The 22,871-nt window shown below is 48.0% G+C and overlaps 1 protein-coding gene across 3 annotated transcripts in view; it reads left to right on the top strand.

The window, feature by feature from the left end:
- Positions 1-22,871, top strand: part of IL1R1 (interleukin 1 receptor type 1) — an 88,832-nt gene that overhangs the window by 33,334 nt on the left and 32,627 nt on the right. For all 3 annotated transcript variants that reach the window (XM_060169406.1, XM_060169404.1, XM_060169405.1), the window contains exon 2: positions 21,376-21,526. Coding sequence is in view for 2 of the 3 variants with exons in the window: in XM_060169404.1 (XP_060025387.1) it covers positions 21,376-21,526 (151 nt within the window). In the remaining variant the exon portion in view is untranslated. The remainder of the gene's footprint in view (positions 1-21,375; positions 21,527-22,871) is intronic.

Raw genomic sequence — 22,871 nt, 5'->3', positions numbered from 1 at the left:
GGAGCTGGGAGCTGTCACTTGGAGTGTGGCTTCCGTAAGAATCCGGGCTGGGGGTGAGCGCCTAGGACAAGCTCCTCTGCGGCGTCCCTCTCCCTCCTGCCCTCTCCCTGCCAGTCCCTGACCCAGGCCAGTCAGCGTTGGACTCTGGCCGAACACTGTTCGGTGTCTCATCCACTTGGAAATGAGCCAGTCTTTTTTTTTTTTTTTGCAAGGTCGGTTGACCGAGAACATATTTCCTCTCCATTGTAAATAGTTCTGTGTTTTTGTTTTACTGGTGGGTGGAGGGAGGGTGGGGAATATAAATTTGTGGCATGAGCAAAGGGATCAGACCTTCAGTAGAAGCGTGCGTCCCTCTGACAGGGCATCGTGGTGAGCATAAGCGCCTTGGTAACTAAATCCCTTTAAGTAGGCGGAACGGTTTTAGTTCTGTGTCGATTAAGTTACTGTAAAAGCTTAGGTTTATTTTTGTAGGAATTAATGGCTAAGAATTAGAACATAGCAACGCGGCTGCTCTGTTGGAGCAATGTAAACTTGTAATTATAAACAAACATGCAAACCTTTAAAACTCTTCTCTGCTCTGAAAATAAATAATCTTGTTGACTCTGTTAAAAAAAAAAAAAAAAGAATCAGCAGAGTACCAATCTGCACATGTATGTGAGGAAATTACCTGAGGCCAGAAAAAGTACCGCTCTGAAAGGATTAGATGGTGCAGAAGGCCAGGAATAATTTCTATTCCTACCACCCAGGCTGGAAAACCTAATTTGCAGGCATTTGGTAGAGGACTATGAAGGATCATGCTTCAGCAGTGGGGCAAAATGAACCCTAGACCCAATGCTGCTGTGCCCCTGCCTAACAAGGCACAAAGCAGCACCCCAAATCATCAAACATTTCCAAGAACTCAAATGCATCCCAGAACACAAAAATACCCAGCGTCCAGCAAGTCAAAATCCAGAATGTTTGGCATCCAATAAAAAAAATTCACCAGGTATACAAAGAAGTAGGAAAATAATGAGGAGAGAGATCAGTCAATCAAAACCAGCTAAGAACTAACACAGGTGTTAGAATTAGCAGACGAGGACCTTAAAGCAGCTTTTTATAACTGTATTCCATATGTTCGAAGAAGTAAGTAGTGGATTGGAAGATATGAGAAAGAAAGACCCACCTCTAACTTCTAGAGATGAAAGCTACCATGTCTGAGACGAAAATATACTGGATGAGATTAACTGCAGGTTAGACACTGAAGAGAATAGATGAATACATTTAAAGACACAGCAATAGAAACTATCAAAGTGAAACAGAGGGGAAACAAACAAACAAAAGAACAGAGCATCAGTGAACTTGGAACAGTTTCAAGGAGCCAAATACACATGTAACTGAAGTCCCCCAAAGGAAGGGAGTAACAGACGAAATATTTGAAATTAGTGACCAGAATGTTTCCAAATTAGATGAAAATGATAAACCCATAGATCCAAGAACCCCAACAAACACAAAGAAAAATAGCGTTTCATCGTAACCAAATTGCTTAAAGCCAGTGATAAAGAATAAAATCTTAATAAAAGATTAAATTAAAATTAATTAAATTTTATTAAAATCTTAATAAAAGCCAGAGAATAAACACACTTGCAGAGGAATGAGGACGACAAAATGGCAGATTTCTTACAGAAACCATGCAGACTAGCAGACTTTGGAGCCTTATTTATAAAGTACTGAAAGGAAAAAAAAAACAAAAACCCTGTCAGCGTAGAATTCTATACACACTGAAAATATCTTTCAAAAACAAAGTTAAACTGTTTCGAACATAAAAGGCTGAATTCATCACCAGAAGATCTGAACTACAGAAACATTAAAGGAAATCCTTTAGGCAGAAAGAAAATGATGAAAGATAGAGATATGGATCTATTCAGAGGAATAAAGACCATGGGAAATGGCAATGGAATTATTACTTAAACTTCTTTAGAAGAAAATGGACTGTTTAAACAAAATAATAATAGTACAGTGCAAGGTTTATAACATATGTAAAAGCAAAATGAGTGACAAAAATAGCACAAAGGCCAGGCAGGGAGAAATGGAAATGTAGTATCGTAAAGAGAAATTTTCATCACAAAATGTCTATTTAAAAAAGCAGAGGGGGCTTCCCTGGTGGCGCAGTGGTTGGGAGTCCGCCTGCCGACGCAGGGGACGCGGGTTCGTGCCCCGGTCCGGGAAGATCCCACATGCCGTGGAGTGGCTGGGCCCGTGAGCCATGGCCGCTCAGCCTGCACGTCCGGAGCCTGTGCTCCGTAACGGGAGAGGCCACAGCAGTGAGGCCGCGTACAGCAAAAAAAAAAAGCAGAGAAGTGTCAAATCATAACTTCAGCTTCCACTTTCAGGAACTAGAAGAAGAAACATTACACCCAAAGCGAGCAGAAGATAAGAAATAATAAAGAACAAAGCAGAAAGCAATTAAGTAGAAAACAGAAATACAGTAGAGAAAATCAATGACACTAAAGCTAATACTTTGAGATCAGTAAAACTGATAAAGCTCTAGCCAGAATGATTAAGAATAAAAGATAGAAGACAGAAATATCAATAGCAGAAATTAGGTGATATCACTGCACTACAGTAAAAATATTAAAATGATAATAAAATACTAGGAACAAAATTATGCAGAAAATATTGACACTTAGATGAAATGGACAAATTCTTTGACACAAACTACCAACCTCACTCAAGAAGCAGGTGATAACTTGAATAGCCCTCTATCTATTAAAGAAATTGAATTTGCAGTTAGAAATCTTTCCACGTAGAAAACTTGAGGTTTAAATAATTTCCCTGGTAAATTCTACCAAACACGTTAGGAAGAAATAATATCAGTTCTGCATAAACTCTTCCAAAAAATTGAAGGAGAGTAAATATTTCCCAACTCACAAGTTCGTCCCAACTCTAAGAAGCTAGTATTACTTTGGAATCAAAACCGAAGTGAGAGAGTGACTTGGACATATATACACCACCAAATGTAAAATAGAGAGCTAGTGGAAAGCAGCCGCATCGCACAGGGAGATCAGCTTGGTGCTTTGTGACCACCTAGAGGGGTGGGATAGGGAGGGTGGGAGGGAGACGCGAGAGGGAGGGGATATGCGGATATATGTATATGTATATCTGATTCACTTTGTTATACAGCAGAAACTAACACAACATTGTAAAGCAATTATACTCCAATAAAGATGTTAAAAAATAAAAACACCTTAAAAAATATACCAGCACAAGAAAAGAGAGCTATAGATCAATATTCCTCATGAACACAGATATAAAAGTTTTAAACAAAATAAAATCTAACCCAACAATGTATAAAACGGCTAATACATCATGGCCAAGCAGGCTTTATCCCAGGAACGCAAGGCTGGCTTAGTATTGGAAGATCAAGAAATGTACTTCACCATATTAATAAAACTAAAATAGAAAAACCATATATCATCTCAACAGATGCATAAGAATCATTTAACAAAACCCAATGTCTATTCCTGATAAAAATTATCCAAAAATGAGGAATACAAGTATACTTCCTCAGCCTGATGAAGGGCATCTATGGAAGATCTGTAGTTAACGTCATACCTGATGGTAGAATACTGAAAGCTTTCCCCTAAGATCAGGAACAAAGCAAGAATATCCACTTTCCTCATTTCTGTTCAGCATTGTACTAAAGGATCTAAAAGGTCAAGTAAAAGAAACAAAAGGCATCCAGACTGGAAAAGAAGAAGTAAAACTATATTTGCAGATACCATGGTGGTCTATATAGAAAAGCCTATGGAATCTATTTTAAAAAGCTACTAGAACTAATAAGCGAGTTCTGTGGGCCACAAGATCAATGTACAAATATCAGTTGTATTTCCACACACTAGCGTTGAAGATCCAGGATTGGCATTTAAAAGCAATACCCTCTACAGTAGGATCAACAGTATGAAAACTCTGAGATAAAATAGAAGACTTACAAGACCAGCATGTGAGGTGGTAGCCATGGGAGGCTGTCCTTCCCTTGAGCCCATGGTGGGCGAGGCACTGCTCTTGTCTTCTGTCCCTGCTCCCTGCCCTCCCTGGCTTATGCCGCTCTCTCTGCAGAGACTTTTTCAAGATCTTTCCCAAATCACTGGCTTTTACCGGGTCTTTCAGGTACGTAGCTCACTTCTTCTATACATGGAGCAGGGAAAGCAGAAAAAGCCCTTAATCCTTTTTCAGGCATCACCAGTTCATTCCTGAGATGCTTTCCTTTTCATGAAACAGCGTGGGGAAAGAAAACTCTCATCCCAGGAAACTTAGGGCTTTCCTCTGCATTCAAAACAGGATGCACTGGGACCCCTTCTTCCTGCTCTTAGGAAAGCCTGGGTTCTAGGTGGGCACCTTCTCTCTGAGACTGTTTCTCTGTGTCATTATTCCCATGGCCAGGTTGAGTTGGGCAACACCAAGTTACTTGATAAACACGTGGTTAATATGTCAAAGCAACAGGAAAGCACTGTAAGTGATTATTATTTCTTAGAGAATAACAGAAAGGAATGACAAAAATATAGAGTGTGGTAAGACTTTTCAATTTCGTTTACTAGCATACTTGCATTTAAAATCTTTGGCCTTTTTATTTTAAATTGAAAGGTAATAAATGTTCTGCTGCTGGTTTTATGATCCTGTGACTAGGGACTACAGTGTTGCCTCTGCTAGAATTCATTGCGGGGCAGTAGAAGTATGGAGTGATACTTGCTATAAAAACTCTACACCCTCCTCCTTAGCTGGTCTGTTGACTACTTCTGACATTCAGGGTATTGCTATGGTTGATGTGAGTGTTTTGGGACAGGGGGTGGAGGGATTCCCTTCCTCCCCCACACAATACATGGTTTTGTATTTTTTATTTCTCTAGTAAATATAAAATCTTATATTTACTAGAGAAATTAAAAAATACTTATATTTACTAGAGAAATAAAAAAATATAGATTGGAAATGATTATGGGCAAAGCATTATATTGGTGAATGTCAAGTAGTTATAATAGTATACAAACTGAGAACATGAAATATAGAGGGAAGGTGTGAAGAGGTAGGGTTGAGCTGAGCCATGAAAGGCAGTCTAAATGATGACCTGGCTGATTGAGAGGAAAGACGGACGTATGAAGAGGTTTCTTGCTCAGGTATAGCTTTAAAATGAGCAGATTGTCTATTTTGGATGAAAACCAGCTGGCCAGAGAAGGAGCCCCTATTCCAGAGGCCTTGAATTGTCTAGGTGTTAGAGCAGCGATGTCCAATGGAATATTTTGCAGAGATGGGAATGTTCTATGACTGTGCTGTTCAGTATGGCGGCCACTAATGATGTGAGGCTACTGAGCTCCTGAAATGTGGCTAGTACATCTGGGCAACTGGATTTTTAATGTTATTCAATTTTTAACTATTAAAACAGCTTCATGCTTCTAGAGGCTACACGTATTGGATAGCACAGATCTAGAGGGATACGAGAGGGAATCTGTAGTCCTGAGAGCCCATGCAGAAGTCACACTCAAGGGATCTTCTGTGTCTCCTGCCCAGAACTGGTACCAAGTCTGGATCCTGAATCTTTTATGCCGTTATTGGGAGATTGGGATCGTAGGCTTCTACCACTGTCACTCTCAGAAAGACTCAAGGCTCAGTGACATTGGCCTCCTCTGAGGACAATACCAGCTATGTTCTTGACCATAGGCTGAGCTCATCAGCGGGTCTAACCATCCCAGAGTTGGGATAGCTCAGCATCCACCATCAAGGCTCTCAATTCAGTGACTTACTAGTAAGGATGCAAGCGGCAAAGAAGGAATCAGTGGTACCAGGGCCTCTTCTCCCACCCCTTGGACACAGCTCTCCTCCTGCCTCAGGGGAACAGTGATTATTATTGGAGTAGCTCACCAGCTGCCGAGTTATTGCCAATTGTTTGTTCTGAGGAAAGACAAGAGAAATGAATAGGTGAATGTTAATACAATCTTTGGACATTAGAGAAATGGTTCAACAGCTCTGGCGCTCCTGAGTCTGCCCAGATTTTCTTTCTGCTTCTACTGTCAGAAGTCGTGGCCTGCTCTCACTCTTGCAAGTACCTTTGCTGGCAGAGGCTTACTTCCCACGGGTCACACTATTTCTCGGAAAACCATTAAAGGCCAACGCTAGAAACTAAATCATTCTTGCAGTTAGCATTTGCAAAGTACATGGTTACCTCTTTTACCCAAGATGGTATATATAAAGCTAAACCTATTTGACTATCTCATAACTCTCATTTTTCCTTTATTTGCTGGTGAGACGGTCATAATCTTAAGGAACCCTGTAACTGGGTAGTGTTCAGAGGTGATGCTGGAGAAGGGAGATAGGCATCATTTTAATTCATAGAGACTTTGCATGCTGGGCTGACTCTACATGGTGCAGGATGGGCCATGGAGAATCATAACACATTCCTGAGTGTGGTCATTGCTTTGCCTGTCTGTTATTGTGCTACAAATTCAGTGACTTAAACAACAGCGTGTTATTATCTCTCATGGTTCTGTGGGTTGATGGGACTCAGCTGGGTGGTTCTCCTTTGGGGCCTTTCCTGTGGATGCAGTCAGAAATCAGCTGACTAGGGTGACTGGCTTAACATCCAAGATGGCGCTCCCATGGCTGGGGTAGGTTCTGGCTGTCAGCTGGGGCTGTGGACTGGGGTGCGTCCATGTGGTCTTAATGAAGCTTAGTGTTTCTAATGGTGTGGCAGTCTCAGGAGAGTCATACTTCTTACCAGGTAGCTTTGGGCACCAGGAGTGAGTGCTCCAAGAGACCTAGAAAGAAGCTGAAAGGTTTTTGATGATCTTGCCTCAGAAATTTCAATTCCACCTTATCCTATTGGTTGGCATTGGTTAAGTCACTGATTCGGGGGGGGGGCAGATTCAAGGGGAGGGACTCTGACTTCGCCCCTTAATTAGAGGAGTGAAGAATTTGCAGCCATCTTTAATGTACTATAGTGATCATATTAAAAGGGAACCACTTAGAGAAATGAAATTGGCAGTTATATTCAGGAAGTATCAAAGAGTTGAGAGGCTGCAACATGAAAATCTGGATTTTGGAAGGTGCTTGGGGAAAAGGGAAAGTGACAAAATTTAAGGATGAATTATAGAAATTTGCAGAGCACCAATGGTGGTGGGACCACGTAGAATTACCAGGAAAGACTGTTAGATTTAAAACTGTGTTTAAGGAAAGCAGTACTTTTGTTACATAGCTTGCACCTGACTAAGCACAAAGGTTTCAATTGGCCCTGCTTGGATGACGTGGGAAGCTGGTAATGGGTGCCTTTTGGATGGGGATGGATGATTTGGTCATTGGTGCCTTCAGTGTTCTGTTTTGAAGCAATCATCAAATCAAAGACAGCTGGTAGAAAAGAAAAGGCCTGCCAGTCTGGTTCTGTTAGGTTACTAACAGTTCTTGGAAGTTACTAAGTCTGTCGGCCTCTGGAACTTGCTGTGCACTTTCTGTGTTAACATGGGAAAAACCGGGTACAAGGAGCCTCTGTGGTCATTTGCCTTCACTGAACAAGATGAAAGCTGTAGTTGGAACTAAGGCTTGGCAGGGCAATGTCTATCTTTTCTTCTTCATAAAAGAGGTTAAGAAATAGTTTATTGCCCGTGGAAGTCTTATGATAGTTTATACTTTCTCCCCAGCTCTCCTCTCTAGTTCACACGTGGCTGTCTGATTGGTAGAGGTCTTACAAAATCAGAGGAACTTGGGCAGAAAGATGATCACAGAAGCCCACACAAGACTGCATAGAGAACGATTAAAACTGCGAAGTATTACATGGAAAGAGACATAGGTTTAAAAAGTGATTATTTGGAGCTCAGTGGATGGAAAATGTGTGAAAGGAGCAAAAAACTAGGCCATAGAAGGAAGTCCATCTAGGACAGTGGTTTTTAAATCTATCTCAGGGAACGCTGTGGTTCTGTGAGCAGTTACTGGCAGTTCCATAAATAACAAAAAGATAGGCGTAGCCAGAGTCACAGAGGCGCAAATGTAATTGAAAAAAAAATTTCCCACAACTGAAGTCAACTTAGCTCATGAATCCTCATTTCCATCTGACGCCAGAAGAAAATCTTGCCAATGCAGAGTTGTTTAGTCTCTGCTGGGTCAAGGCTCCGTCTCTTTGGGGAAACAGCACAATCTATTCAGAATTTTCCCTCTTCAAGTGGCTTTTTTTTCTCTGGACAGTAACTGGGGCTCTTCAGGGGTGGTGGAGATGGAGGTATGGACTGCTTGAGGCTTGTCCTGGCATCTGGATACAGCTTCTGCCTGCTGGCCAGTCCTCTGGACTTACAGCCCTCAGCTGAGATCCTGCTTGCCCTACTGGTCCCCAACTGCAACGGCTCATCTCAGTCCGTCTGAAGCCCCCTTGGAGGCTCTGGGACTCTGAACATTCGAGGATACACTGGACTTAGTGAGGCAGCCTGGCCCCAGGTTCGGGCAGTTCCGCTGTCGGGCTGCCCCTCGGAACAGGCCATGCTGGACCCCGGACTTTGCCATGACATGGGCGGTGTCCAGGGCTACGCCAAGGGGAGCCCAGGGATGCCTCTCTCTTCCAGGGTCCCCTCAGTCTCTTCTCTTGGGAGGAGGCTAGGGTGTCTCTTGTTTGGCGGTGGTGGAGAATGGGGGTGCTGGACCCCCTCTCAGCGACCTTCCACGGTCAGTAAACACCAGGGGTCTCCCCTCTGCTTTCCTTCTCACCTGCTGGTTAACTCTGCTTCTTTGGGTGGGAAAAATACCTTTCATTCTTGACATGACCGTACATCCTTCTGAACTCGATGGTTTATGATATAAACTCAAGGCTCAGAGTTCTCCAGCACTTTGGCTTTGGGGATTCAAGGAAACAATCACACAAATGCTCCCTCTTTAAAGCTGCCAAAGCTAGTGGGAATGTTTATAATGGACAGTCCTTCAAAGCGTCATGCCTCATAGGCCATGGGGAATGCCTTGTGTTTCAGATCACCAGAGCATGCTGTACTGGTCAGTGGGGTGCTATTTCGTGTGCATATTAGCTATTCCTCCAAGGAGGGTCATGTGATCTGAGCAGCTTGACAGGTCGGGGAGAGGCTGAAAATCCTCAGGGATATGGTCTCTCTTAAGGAAGGTGGCCCGGGGTGGCAGACGGTCAGGTCTCCCAAAGGATAAGTTTCAGAGGTGGGAGGGTAGTGAGGGACACACACTCCAGGAGGGGTCCCGAGGCTCTGGGTGTTATTTCTGTTCCTCGTACGGTTTTGTCGAACACACCTGTCCTCATGTTCATGAAGTGGTCTCTGAACTGAAGCACACGCCCACACCCAGAGCACTTGTGCGGTGCTGAGACCAGAGCAGGGAGTGATGTAGGGTGACAGTCTCCACCCCGTGAAGACCCTCCAACCCAGGGTGGGGTGAGGCAGGTGGACACACCTGTTACCTAGGAGAGGAAACAGAGGGAGGAGAATCCAGGGAAGGTGGTCAGCATCACTTTGTGAGGGAGGAGATGAATTCATGGTCCCAGTAGAGCAGTGGCTGTAGGTGGGAAGGTCAGGTCTTCAGATCCCATCCCTATAACGGGGGGGGGGGGTGTTTGAGGGTCCCACCTGGGTTTAGGGGCCCCGGTGTCTAGTGGAACAGCTGGGGTAGGGGTAGGTGGGAAGCATCGAGAACATAAAAGAAAAATAAAAGGAAAGTATAATTTTTTACTTCTACATTATTGCACAAATCAATTTTTCTTTCTACTTGTGAACTATTCAGAAATCTTCATTGTATAAATAGTAAGACAGTTTATCGCTTGTGAGATAGTTCTGCGGTGTCGAACTGTGTTAGTTTCATTCACTGCCACTCGGACACACTCACTGAAGTATTTTCAGGTGGAGGATACAGAGGGAGGGCATCACTGTAGGAGCTTGGACGCACACTTGTTCACAATCCTGCATGCGCGTTGGAATCATCTGGGAGGTTTAAAAACCCTGAGGTTTGGGCCTCAGCTGCAGAGTTTCTGAAGGGACTGATCTGAGCGTTGGGAGGTCCAGATGCCCTCGGTGATTCTAACATGTGGGCCAGGTTTAGAGAACGGCCACCTAAACAGGAATAAACTAAGAGATGGGACATGTGATGAGTTCTCATAATACTATGTCACCAGCCCCAGATGTGAACCAGTTCCTCTGAGAAAAAGGAACCATACATGTTCTAGAACCAGCTAAAATAAAAAGTGAGAAAATGTCATCATTCGAGAGGTCGCAAGGCAGCATTAGAGCAGAGGCACTGTTGCTGCTGTATCGTTTATGCTTTTTTCCATCGCAGAATTATCTGCGGCAGCTGAGGCCCAGGTTATCTCAATTCTTGAGTTTCTGATGTGGATATCAAGGGATGGGTTAGGGAAAGGAGTGCCTGCCCAGCCTGGAAGGGATACAGGAAGGGGTGGTGTGTTCTATTAGAAAGGAAACAATCATCATTTACTCAGTGTCTCCTGGAAGGATGGCCTAGGTGGTTCTCAAAACAAGCTGGGGTCCAGTCACTTGCTGGAGGTACGGACTGGAAGGGGAAGGGCCGCTTGGAGCCAAGCGCGCACTGCCAGGACCCCAGCATCCTCCCCTCCCCCACCCCAGAGGTCTAGGTGTGACCCATTCACTGCATTCCTCTGAGTTCAAAACGAACCGGTGGGGTAAGTAGGTTTTAAGCTTAAAAGCACACGAGGTCTGGCCAATAAGTCTGGTATCAAGACTGTACCACTTGCAGCTGCTTGCCCATTCAGGCGCTTAACTGTAACAATAAAAGCAGCAGGTGATTCGTGTAGTATCAACTCCGCGCCTGGCCCAGGTTTACAGCATTAAATCCTTTAATAGCCCCAACCGCTGCACGAGGTGCGTGCTGTTAAAATCCCTTTCGCAGAAGAGGAAACGGAGGTTCGCAGAAGTTCCGACTCGACCAAGTTCACAAAGCTCCGGAGGTTGGCCGCCCGTCAGGCTCGGGGACAGAAGTGTGAGTGTCGCTGGAGCCTGGGAGCCCGGCGGGTCGGCAGCTCCGTTAGAAGTCGTGCCCAGGGACCCCGCCGTGGAGGGGGGCAACCGACTGGCGAGGTCTCGGTGAGTCGCTCCATCTCAGTCCGGGGGGAGCGCGCAACAGCCGTCCGGGGCCCCTCGCGGGGACGCCAGGGGAGGACGGCACCGGAAGGGGCTGGCGGTCTTCCCGTCTCCCGAGTGGGGCGGGGTGGGAGCCGTCCGCCCCCGCGGAGCCCGAGCCGGAGCCAGAGCCGCGCCCGCGCTTCCTGGGCGCGAGGGCGGAGCCGGTTGGGGCGCACAGCCCGGCCCGGAGCGCGGGGATGTGATTCTCGCCCGGCTCCCAGGGCGCCCCCGCCCGGCCAGCCTCCCCGCTCGCCGCCCGCGGGGCGCCCAGGTAGGAGAACGCTGGGGCGCGGGGCCGGAATTCAGGCGGGTAGGGTTTGCGGGGGGCGGGGGGAGCGACTGTGGCCTTGGCACCTTCGCGGAGTCCCCTTTCCCTGTGCAGCGCGCAGAAAGCGTCCTTTCTGTTACTCTTGGTTGTCAGTTTGTTGTGTAAGAAGGTGATGGTAGTTTGATTTGTGGGTTTATTTTTATTTTTTTTGGGGGGGGTTTGTTTTTATTCCTGTGTGAAGCGGGAGTAAAAGTTGTTCAAATCTGTCTTTGGGGAACTTGGCAATCTTTCTGGAGGGTTGTTCTAGGGTGTGTCTGTAAATTGCATCCAGGTGTTTTAATCCGGCCAAATTCAACTGATTTGGGAGTGGCCCTCTTTGGGGTTTAGGGTCAAAAGTGTTGTCTTCTCGAGAAGATAAGGTATGAATTCCCTAAACACAGTGGGGAAGGGTACCTTGTGGCCCCTTCAGATGAAGGATGATGCTGGGTGGTGTAGCTACGGACACCAGGAAGACACTCCTTCACAACAGGCACGTCCGGCCCTTTACAGTTTATAAGGCCCTTTACACTTTTTTTTGACTTCAGATCTTTTTATTTGAAAGTATTTTGTATTTGATTTGTGTTACCAACACCCTAAGTAAGTTTCTAATGTAAAGACAAGTTTGAAAAGGTACATTATTACATAGGAAGGGAGCTTTAAAAAGATACGGACCAATCCTGAAAGTAGCATGGCATGGAGTAGTTATTTGACACTACCTAGTTTAGCACGTTGTCCATTTTATCCATATATATTATTTACAAGGTGCCCCAAATAGAAGGTTTAAAATCAGGTTAGTAATTATTTGTTTTAATATTTCACATTTATTTAATGAAAAAGTAGTTACATTAGATGTCTTTGTGTGTGTTTAGGTACATTTGCACATCTGCCTGTGTCTGGAACTATTATATGTATATATACGTGTATAACGTTCCTGACACAAACCTGAATTCTAGGTGTCAACGCTCCACTTTTTAAATAGGAAGAACCCGGGGCTTGGAGCGAATATAGCGCCACAGAACGACGATTCCAGTCGAGACCTGCGGGACTCCAGAAGCTTCTAACCCGCACCGCTTTCTTCTTGCACGCCTGGGGGTCACGTCCGCTCAGTGTGCGCACACACTGTCCAGTTCTTTTAGATTTACTTAAAAGACAGATGTGGAAACAGATAGAACTGGGGTCTAACTGGTGAATAGGGAGATCCCAGTTCTGAGCTCACATCTAGCCAGTGGCTGGGAATCCAGTGTGGCCTCGCCTGACCCGGAGGGTAGAACTGGGGGGACGCCCGGCTGCAGCCCCCAGGGGGCTTGGCCGCTCTGCCTGAAGCAGAAACAGCACATCTGGGGCCTGCAGGTCTGCTCTCTGCTAGGAGCCTCCGGGTTTGGGAGCCTCCTCGAAGCCCCTTTCCACTTTCTGCTCTTCTGTCCTCCCAGCAGTCTTGTGAGAGACGTGCAGTTATCACCCTCATGCTCCGGCGGAGGAAGCAGAAGCTTAAACGGGGTGGTTAACTTGTTGGAGGGCTGGCATCCGGAAGGAGACAGAGGCCTCTGGACTCCACACCCCATGGCTTCTACTTTATGGCGTGATAGTTCCCAGTGGTCCTACTTTCCAGGGCGTCTGGAAGGTGGATGTGCAAAATGGGACTCTGGGACCGTTAAGAAAATGAGGAGAACTACGGGTGGTGCTGGGGAAGGCGGCTACCATTTCCCCACCCAGTCTGCTATGCAGCTACAGGCATCTTTTTCTCTCTGGACTCCTTTCAGTTTCTTATCTAGTATATCCTAGTTAGTATTTCATTTAATATTCTGTATTCGTATCCTACCTTAAGTTTTGTGCTAGACAGAAACGTGGGGCCTTTGGGATGGGATTTGATGTAGAAGGGATGTGGCCGTTGTGTGGGAGCCCTGATTTATTGTGTCTTGTTTGGCTGGGTGCCATTCTGCTGTGTGTGGAGCATCTCGCGCACCTGAATGTCCTCAGGGGGCCTCCCTGAGGTTCCAGGAAGGATTGACCTGAATTCTCACGTGAACTTGGCAGAGGCTGGAAAAACCCTCCCTGTTTCTAATAGGCTCTGCGGGGCCCTTTGTGGGCTTTCTTTTATGGCTCCGAAACACGCAGCATCTTGAGTAATTCCTTCACTGTTGGTGAAACACTATTTAATTTTAGATTCACTTAACAAATGTTTATTGGAGGTCTACTGTGTGCCGGGGACTGTTCCATGTACTGAGGATAGAGCAGTGAACAAGATAGATGCAAATTCCTGTCCTCTAATGGATGGGAGTCCTCTGGGTGAAGTCACAGGACATTGGAGGTCTCTCTGCATAATGAGGTTCTTGGAACTTTGCCCCCTTGGACAAAGTGTGGGGAAACGGACTGCCCTCAGGCAGGACGTCGGTTGATATACTCTGGCTCAGCCATGGCCTTGGACCAGGACAGATGGAGAGCCTGTGACTGGGATGCATCGGTGGGAGGTGTGTCCACCTGGACGTAGGTAGAGAGGTTGTGGAGAGAACATGTCATTGATCCAAGTGGCGAAGCTGGACAATTGCAGTGAAGCTACCATGGCATAACGGGTAGGGGAGCGCAGAGGTTATTATTATTGTGGTACATGATGGACTCAGTGTGAACTTGCCGCATTGAAGGACAGAAGTCATCAGGGGCTCTGCCCCGTGATGCTCCCCATTTGCTGCTGTCAAACTTGCTTGCGTCTTCCTCCCTTGGAGGTTGTCAGGTGGGCCGACAGGATCTGCACTGTCAGCAGCTTTGCTCCCTCTCTGCACCCACCCGCCCCATTGCCTGCCGGGGCCCCAGGCAGCACTGCTGCAGCCTCCTGGCCGCGGCGCGCGGGAGCTTGTAGAGTGATCTCCCTAAGTGTGGGAAGGGGCTGGGTTCCTCGAGGCTGCGGGTCGCCGGCGTACCTTTGGATTCGGCACTGGACCCTCTTTTATGCGTGCGGCGTAGTAACAGAGACAAGTTTTTCATTCCTACCTGTTCTGGAAAGGATTTGTAAGATGCTATGAGTTAACAGTGGGAAGAAAGTAAAACAAGAATGGAGACAAAGAGGAGTCTAGAAATGTATAAAAGGTAAAGCTTGATGACCTATGTGCTTGTTTTTATTGAAGTAGAGTTGACTTACAATAATTCAGGTGTATAGCAAAGTGATTCCGTTATTCATATATATAGATATTCTTTTTCATATTATTTCCCATTATGGGTTATTACAAGATATTGAATATTGTTCCCTCTCCTTGTTAACTGTTTTATACGTAGTAGTTGTGTATCTTGTAAGGTGACCCAAGCGGGGCTGCAGGGGCGGAGGAAAGCACAGTGCCCGTCCCTGCTGGCTCCTCTGCACCCCCCGGGGCCCTCCCACTGCTGCTGGACCGACGGCAGAGCAAACTAACGAGCATCTCGGGGTGCGCCCGGGCCCTGGTGTTTCTAAAGCCCCCAGGGTGGTTCTAGCGAGTAGCCAAGGCCGACAGCAACAACACACTTTCCTGCAGGCAGTGGGAGAGGGGACACCTGGCAGAGAACAGCCGCACGTGTCTTCGAGATGAAAAGGAAGTCCTCAGGGGATGCAAAAGCATTCCTGGTAGAGAGAAGAGGGAACTCTCTCCTGAAGGTCCCCATTTAAGAGGTACAAAGAGCGAGTTTCAGGGCATCTCTTGAGCGACCCCCGCTAAAAGTGCAGTTTGGTGCATTTCAGCGGGACTCCTGCCGTGGATGGGGGTGGAGGAGCATCTTGGCATGCCGGGCTCTGCGCCTCTGGCTTCCCGAACCAGAGAACGCACGGATCCCTGAAAATGCAGCCGATGGCTCCTGACCAAGAGTCAAATTCAGAGTTAGCTGCTGTCGCTTTATTTTTTTATATATATATTTTTAACATCTTTATTGGAGTATAGTTGCTTTACAATGGTGTGTTAGTTTCTGCTTTATAACAAGGTGAATCAGTTATACATATACATATGTTCCCATATCTCTTTCCTCTTGCGTCTCCCTCCCTCCCACCCCTCCAGGTGGTCACAAACCACCAAGCTGATCTCCCTGTGCTATGCGGCTGCTTCCCACTAGCTAGCTATTTTATGTTTGGTAGTGTATATATGTCCATGCCACTCTCTCACTTCGTCTCAGCTTCCCCTTTTCCCTCCCCATATCTTCAAGTCCATTCCCTATGTCTGCGTCTTTATTCCCGTCTTACCCCTAGGTTCTTCATGACCTTTTTTTTTCTTAGATTCCATATATATGTGTTAGCATACCTAAGTGTCCATCGACAGACGAATGGATAAAGAAGATGTGGCACATATATACGATGGAATATTACTCAGCCATAAAAAGAAACGAAATTGAGTTATTTGTAGTGGATGGACCTAGAGTCTGTCGTACAGAGTGAAGTAAGTCAGAAAGAGAAACAAATACCGGATGCTGTCACTCTAGACCAGTGCTCGTCACCTCATTCGAAACCCAGCACCCCCTCTGAATGCGAACATGGTAAACACCCTTTTACAATTCCAAAATGATACAATAAAACTTACCTACAACATAATTTCCAAATAATCAATAGAATAGTAGATGTAAAGAATAAGTAAAGTAATTTGGGTTAAAATGGTGTGTTCTGGTGTGCGAATGCTTGGGCAGAGCCCCACCAGGACTTGTGGGGTCAGCGGTGCTTTATGCAGACCGCGCGTGAGGACATGCGGCGCTGCCCATGACGAGGTCTGACTCCTGATCAAGGTCTAAGTGGAGGTCAAAGGCCAGTCCTTCCTCTGTTATCACAGCGGTTGCATCCCCCGGAAAATTCAGGGGGATGCGACTGTGCCAACAAAATATATATTATCTAAGTGGAGCGTGGAGTGGGGTGCTAGGCTCCCAAAGCGGTAAACGTTGCTCCTGTCGCCATGAATGTCTGCAGGACCCTGGAAGCCAAGGAGGATGAGGGACAGGTCTTCGCTGGGTAGGGCCGTTCCCGATGTGTAGCGTCCATTGTCTCCGCCACTAAATGGCTACCCAAAGGACCCCCTTCCCCACAGTTTGCAAAATGTGCTCCCTCAGGGGAAATGCTGGCCCCATGGAGAACCACTGCTTTCACTGCATCACTAGGTGGTAAGCGACGAAAACGCCAATGCAGGTGTGCACCCTGAAATAGCAGGGCACTCACGGTAGCAGGTGTGAGCTGGCCAGTGGGGGCATGCGCGTGAACCGTCAGAGGGTCGCAGAGGAGGTGATAGAAATCAGACCGGTGAGGGCCGCATGCAGCAGGGTGGGGGGGTGGGGTGAGTGCTCAGAGGTACCCGGGAACTTTAGGAGGGATGGAAACAGTCTGTATCCCAGTGGAGGTGTTCCTGGTATATACAGTTGGCACAGTTTCTGGAACTGTACACTTAGGATTTGTGTGTTTCATCATATGCATGCTTTACTTCAATTAAGAAAACCCCACAAGAGTGAAAACACTGGAAGATTCTTGTAGAGACTGTCTGGTCCTCTGAGACTCACCTGTAGTCGCCACTCTGAGAAGTGGGACTTCTCAGCCGACGAGAAGGCAGTGCTCGGGGCATTCTGTCGCTCACAGTTGACTTTTTGCAAGTCCTGTGTGGCCGGACTCAGTTCAGAGCCTTTGGCAAGTGTCTGCACTGGGGCTGTGCTTCAGGATGAGATTCTGGAAGGGGCAAGGCAGTGCGCTTAAAAGGTCACCAGGGATGGAGACCAGAGTCACTCCCATCACCGGGTCTGGTTTCTCTTGTCCAGGAGCCCAAGGAAGGCAAAGTGGAGACCTTGTCAAACTCCAGCCTAGTGGTCAAGCCCACTCCTGTCTGTAGCCCTCTTGTGATGGTGATCACTCCCTCTCTGCCTCATTTTCCCCTTTGCCCTTAAAACCCACGTGACACCACCAATCTGGTGGCTTTGAGCCGTGTAAGAGCTGAGTAACTTAGATTTCCTAGCAACACCAGAAACCTCTGTGGCTCTTTTTACTTTATCTTCATGTCCTGTACGTGATACCCTTATGATGGAAAAAAAAAAAAAAAAAGCAACTTTCCTTGCCCCGTTTGGGTAAATAAGTCAAATAGTTCTGTGAGCTAGGCTTTTGGATCTGTCCCCCGAGAGGAAAATCACCAACAATTCAGGGTTTTTTGGATTTTCTGAGAGGATAAGTGTTCCTTTTCCCTCTGTGGTGGGAGTGGTTTTGTATGCTCAGAGTCGTGGAAAGCTTTTTCTCGGGGGAAGATCCGTGACAGCCATGCCGACCACATAGTCAGGGTTTAGGATGTCTGTGTGTTTTTCATCTCTGCAGAATGGGAACAGTCATCATGTCATGTCGGGGGGCACACCGTGGCGACCACCAGGTGGTCACGTTCACGTTCTCCTTCCCCGTATGGAGCCGTCCTGGGGCCCCGTCCATCCTCGGGGCTGGGCTGCTCTGTGTGTCTGGGCTGGTGGGTGTGAGTCTTGTGGGACCCCAGTGCTTCTAAGCAGAAACCTTAAACCTTAAGCCTGGGACGGAATGGAGATGACCGTGGTGCTTACGTAAGATAGTGCCTCGCCGAGTTTACCTCCAAAATGCTCCTCTTGGGAAGCGAAGAGTAGATGCTCAACCCAGCACTCCACAGTATCACCTTGAGAGATAGTTCTTTGCCGCATGTTTTATCTCTTGGAGACCTTTCTCTCCTCTTCATGACATAGCCCTGTATCCTCTAATATAAAAATGATAGCTCCCCCTAGAAAAGCTTCAGGGAGAATCCTTACCCCTGGAAGACGGGCTCTGAGATCCCTGCCCGTCTGCAGCTTCTCTGGGCGGGTATTCGTGGCTCTAGTTTAAAAACACAAGGACTTGTGTAAGCACAGAATTCTAAAGTATTTCCCACCATCGTGTAGTGCCCTGGCTTTATAAGTTCCGAAAACTGACATTTTTGGTCTGAATAACATCGACCGTTTTATGGCTGGTTGAATGCTTGTAACAGGTGAACATCATAATTATGAACTTCGTTTTAATACCGTCATCCATTCCCTGTGCACGTCTCCACTGATTTTCAATAGAACACGTGGGTGGTGCCATTTCATGAGCTGAAGGACCTGCCTTACAGCCCTTGCTTTCCCCAGGGGCTCATCCACTGTGCCTTCTTAGTTATAGGTGAATCAGTTGGAACGTCATTCTCTGAATATTTTCCCATGATGTCCGATATACATGGAGGCCACGTTGATTAACGTTTGGGATGAGAAGTTGTAGGAAATAATGCCGTCCGTGTCTTTACGCGGCGCTCGGTGTGGAGAGTGAGTAGGCGTGAGGTGGAAGCGTGGAAAGTACCGTTAGGATTTCCTTTTGTATTTAGGAGGCGGGGCTCTGCTACTTAAGGTCCCTGGAAGAGGATGGGGCCCCTAGTGTTGTCATGTCTCTCCTTGGGTTTCTCCAGAAACTTCCCTTAGACCTGGCAGGAGAGGTCCCACCCAGGCCCTGTACTTTGGAGGGTTCCGTTCTGTTTCTCAGAGCCGGCTGCTGGCCTCGGCATGGCTAGGAGTCTGTAGGGCCAAGAGGATGGTCCAGGGGCCCAAGAGCCCTGGAATTCCCTGCCCAGATAACCTGGACTTGGATTCCAGGGCGTGTGCAACCCTCTTTCCTGGGTTGTCCACTGGGGACTCCACCGCCTGAGGGCCTCCCTGGTCTGCAGAGTGGCCAGGGCCAGACGGGAGGATGTCTGCCTGTATGCACACTCAGGGCCCTCATAGTATGGGATGGAGCTGGGGGCAGGCCGGGGAGTCAGGCTTGGAGGTTACTGTAGATAGAAACTGCTCAAGCCCCACTGGGCACTGCCCCCTGTAGACCCTGTGTGGGACGGTGCAGCCCGGACCCTGGGCCCACGCAACAGTGTGTCTTCATGCATCTGGGGTGCATCTGCTGTGCGCCACCTCAGTCCTCTGCGTGGCTTCTGTCCTGGAAGGCAAGAGTCACAGAGAGGGGGAATTCCTTAGAAACAAGAAGGAAATTCCTCAAGAATAGGAAGGCCTTACTAGATGCTCTGTGGCCCCAAACTAGGAGCAAATGCCCTGCCCCGCCCTTCACGGGGGCTCTGGGACTTGTGGAAATCCCTCGGGTTCTTAGGACAGCACCCCACCCCCATGGCTCTTTTCCTTTGTCTGCACTGGGTGTGGAACTTCTTGCAGTGACAGGAAGGCGCTATGGATAAAGTCAGTCCTTCCCGGAAGGGGGGCTTTGGTTGGGGCCAATACACTCACTGTAAATTCTGATGCTTAATCTCTGTTCTTATAAATGAGCTCACGCTGAAGTTTCTCATTCTGGGTCTAGGAGGAAATGGCTCTATGCCCCACATTTGTACTTTCGCTTTGTCTTTAACAAGCCACTAGCTTTCTATGTATGTTCCATGTACCACATAGGCATGCTGTGATGTACTAGTTTCCAAACAGTATCACCAAAAGGCAATGGGAGCTGGGCTTGGGGAGCTCACAAGGGCTCGCTTTTGCAGCGAGCGTTGTAGAAAGTCGCGCCTCGTGTTTCCACTCCACGGTGCACTGTCGTGAGCGGGCCAGGCTGCTGGAGGTGGGGTGAGTAGCCGAGGCCTGTTGACCTAGGCCCCCCACGACGGCCCTGGGTCGGGCAGTGGGGTACCTCAGTGCACTGCTGCACCCCTGCACATCAGCTGGAAGCTGCTATGGAGAGGATGTTAGCAAGTCTGGGAAACTTCATACGTGGCAGAGGCATCACTGCATCGAGGCAGGAAAGTGGTTAGAGGGCTGTGGGGTGTCCTTCCCTGCAGAAGGTTTCCTGGACCTTCCAAACAAATCTGGTCCGCTTGCCCGTCCACCCCTCCCCCAGTCTGTTAATTTCTCCCCGACGTCGTCCACGGGACTGCCATCAGCTGCGGTCATTCTGGGCCACACGACTGGAGGTGGGGAGGGCCCTTTGCTGGGCCTGCAGACGGGAATATCTGGGAGGCTTGTCTTTGATCTTGTGTCCTGTTACGATTCATGACGGCGAGCTCTGACACCTTGATGGGATGCCCTATACTTTCTCTTAAGTCCAAAGTGAATAACAAGGGTGGCATGTAGCACATTTAGTCTAAGAAGAGTGTTTGGCGTTGAATTAGGCTGTTTTATCCACTGGGCATTAAAAGGCCTTGTGCTGAGGGCTTACAAGCTTCTCAGAGGCCTAAGGAAATGATTCAGACCTGAGAAAAAAATATGACACTCCAAAACACTAAAAGGAAGCTGCAAAACCAGGGAATGAATGGTGAAACGTCTAGAGGACGTCACAGTAGGGCATTCCCGGCTCAGCTTTTTAGAAGGTATCTTAAGTTATGTAATTTGGAATGCCAGTGTGTTAATATGCTTGGTGCAAAGGAAGAGTGAAGATTCTGAGGGGATGACTGTTACTAAACAGGGCCTGGAAGGTTTTCCTGGCATCTGGTGTGTTTCCCTGAGCATTATTCTCTAGGTGCGTTAAGTGGCCAGGTGCGTTAAGAGGTGGTTTGACTCATCCCTGTGTGCAGCAAAGTGCCAGGCGTGTGCGTTTAATCAAAACGAACTAGAAGTTGTCATATAGACACTATAGATACTACGTATAAAATAGATAACTAATGAGAGCCTACTGGATAGCACAGGGAGCTCTACTCAGTGCTCTATGCTGACCTACATGGAAAGGAAATCCAAAAGAGGGGATATATGTTTACGTAGAGCTGATGCACTTTGCTGTACAGCAGAAACTAACACAACATTGTAAAGCAACTTTACGTCAATAAAAATTTAAAACAAAACAAAACTAGGGGTTGTCAGCCTCTGTATTCTTCGCCCCTGACTTGATTTTCTCAAAGGACTGTGGGACACGTGCTCTTTAAACAGGTGACTCACCTTTGTAAGCCTGTTTTGTTTCGTTGGACCCCGTGAGATTCGTGTGGTGGTCGGGGACTTGACGTTCCTTGTTCCAGCTCATGCCTGTGTGTGCATTTCCTTCCCCAGGTAGATGCGCCCCCTGAAGATGGTGACTCCTTCCTAGGGAGCAGGTCACTTCCTACGAGACGAGGCCTCCTCCACAGTTACTGGGCTGATTCACTCCAGGGGCCCGCCGGCCTTTTCTCGTCAACAGCTGAAGTCCTCCACCCTGTTTCAGGTAGTTCTGGACTATTTCCCATTGTATACAAAATATTTTGGTTTGGGCGGTACATTTTTCTTTGGGACATCTCCGTGGTTTTATCTGACTTCTGAAGGGGTCTGTGAAGCCATTAAGAAGCACTGCTGGGCTTCCCTGGTGGCGCAGTGGTTGAGAGTCCGCCTGCCGATGCAGGGGACGCGGGTTCGTGCCCTAGTCCGGGAAGATCCCACATGCTGCGGAGCGGCTGGGCCCGTGAGCCATGGCCACTGCGCCTGCGCGTCCGGAACCTGTGCTCCGCAGCGGGAGAGGCCGTAACAGTGGGAGGCCCGCGTACTGCAAAAAAAAAAAAAAAAAAAAAAAAAAAGCGCTGCTCACCCGGTTTCTCAGGGTTGCCTCCCCCTCAGCTTCAGCTGTGACCATGTGACGGTGGCTCCCAGTGCAGGTCTGAGCTGCCTCAATTCCAGATCGTCCCGGGTTCCATGCCCACGTCACTGAATTTCCACCTCACAATCGAATTCTTGATTTCTGTTACATGGTCTCAGGAGACCCAGGCCGGTGGTGCCGTCAGCGACACCCCCAGGCATCTCCTCGGCTGTGTGGGTGCCGGAACCTGCCCTCCTTACCTGCCCTGCCCTTGCTGGTCCCACCTGAGGGAATCAGGGCCGGTGGGCCCCAGACCCCTTCTCTGGCTTGCCTCTGAGTGGGACTCAGATATGCCCCCTTCCGTCTGTCTGTCACTGCTGGCCGCTCATGCCTGCATCCCTGCTCATCTACAGCCCTTCCCCAGACACCCCTCCCGTTTATATTCCACATGAGTGCCAACATTTCCTTAAAAGATGAAAATCTGATCGTATACCACTCTGTGGCTTAAAACCATTACGCGATTGTCTTGCCACCTACAAACGGCAGTCCCAGCTGCTCAGCAAGGCTCTTCGTGTCCTGGGCACTTTCCATCTCTCCAGCTTTGCCTCTCGGCACCTCACCTTTTTTTTTTTTTTTTTTTTTGGCCGCACCCAGCACGTGAGATCTTGGTTCCCCGACCAGGGATCGAACCTGCGCTCCCTGCAGTGGAAGCGCGGAGTCTCAACCACTGGACCGCCAGGGAATTCCCGGCGCCTCACCTTGGACTTATGCTCCGGAACATGATGAATCTCCCCCATGCTCTCCCCACCGTGAGGCTCACCTGGTCCAGAAGCCCTCCTGCAGGGCGCATTAGGCCCTGTCTTTCCTCCTACCCGGGGCATCTCTCTCCCCATGGACAGTCAGTCCCGCATTGTGGTGTAACTCTGCAGACATGTCCACGCTCCCTGCTGGCTGGGGAGCTCCTCGAGCCCCTGGGTCATTCCTAGTTTTGTTCCCAGGA

This window comes from Lagenorhynchus albirostris, chromosome 13, assembly GCF_949774975.1.
Source record: "Lagenorhynchus albirostris chromosome 13, mLagAlb1.1, whole genome shotgun sequence".
Taxonomy (NCBI): Eukaryota; Metazoa; Chordata; class Mammalia; order Artiodactyla; family Delphinidae; genus Lagenorhynchus; species Lagenorhynchus albirostris.
This window is presented reverse-complemented; position numbering and strand designations above follow the sequence as displayed.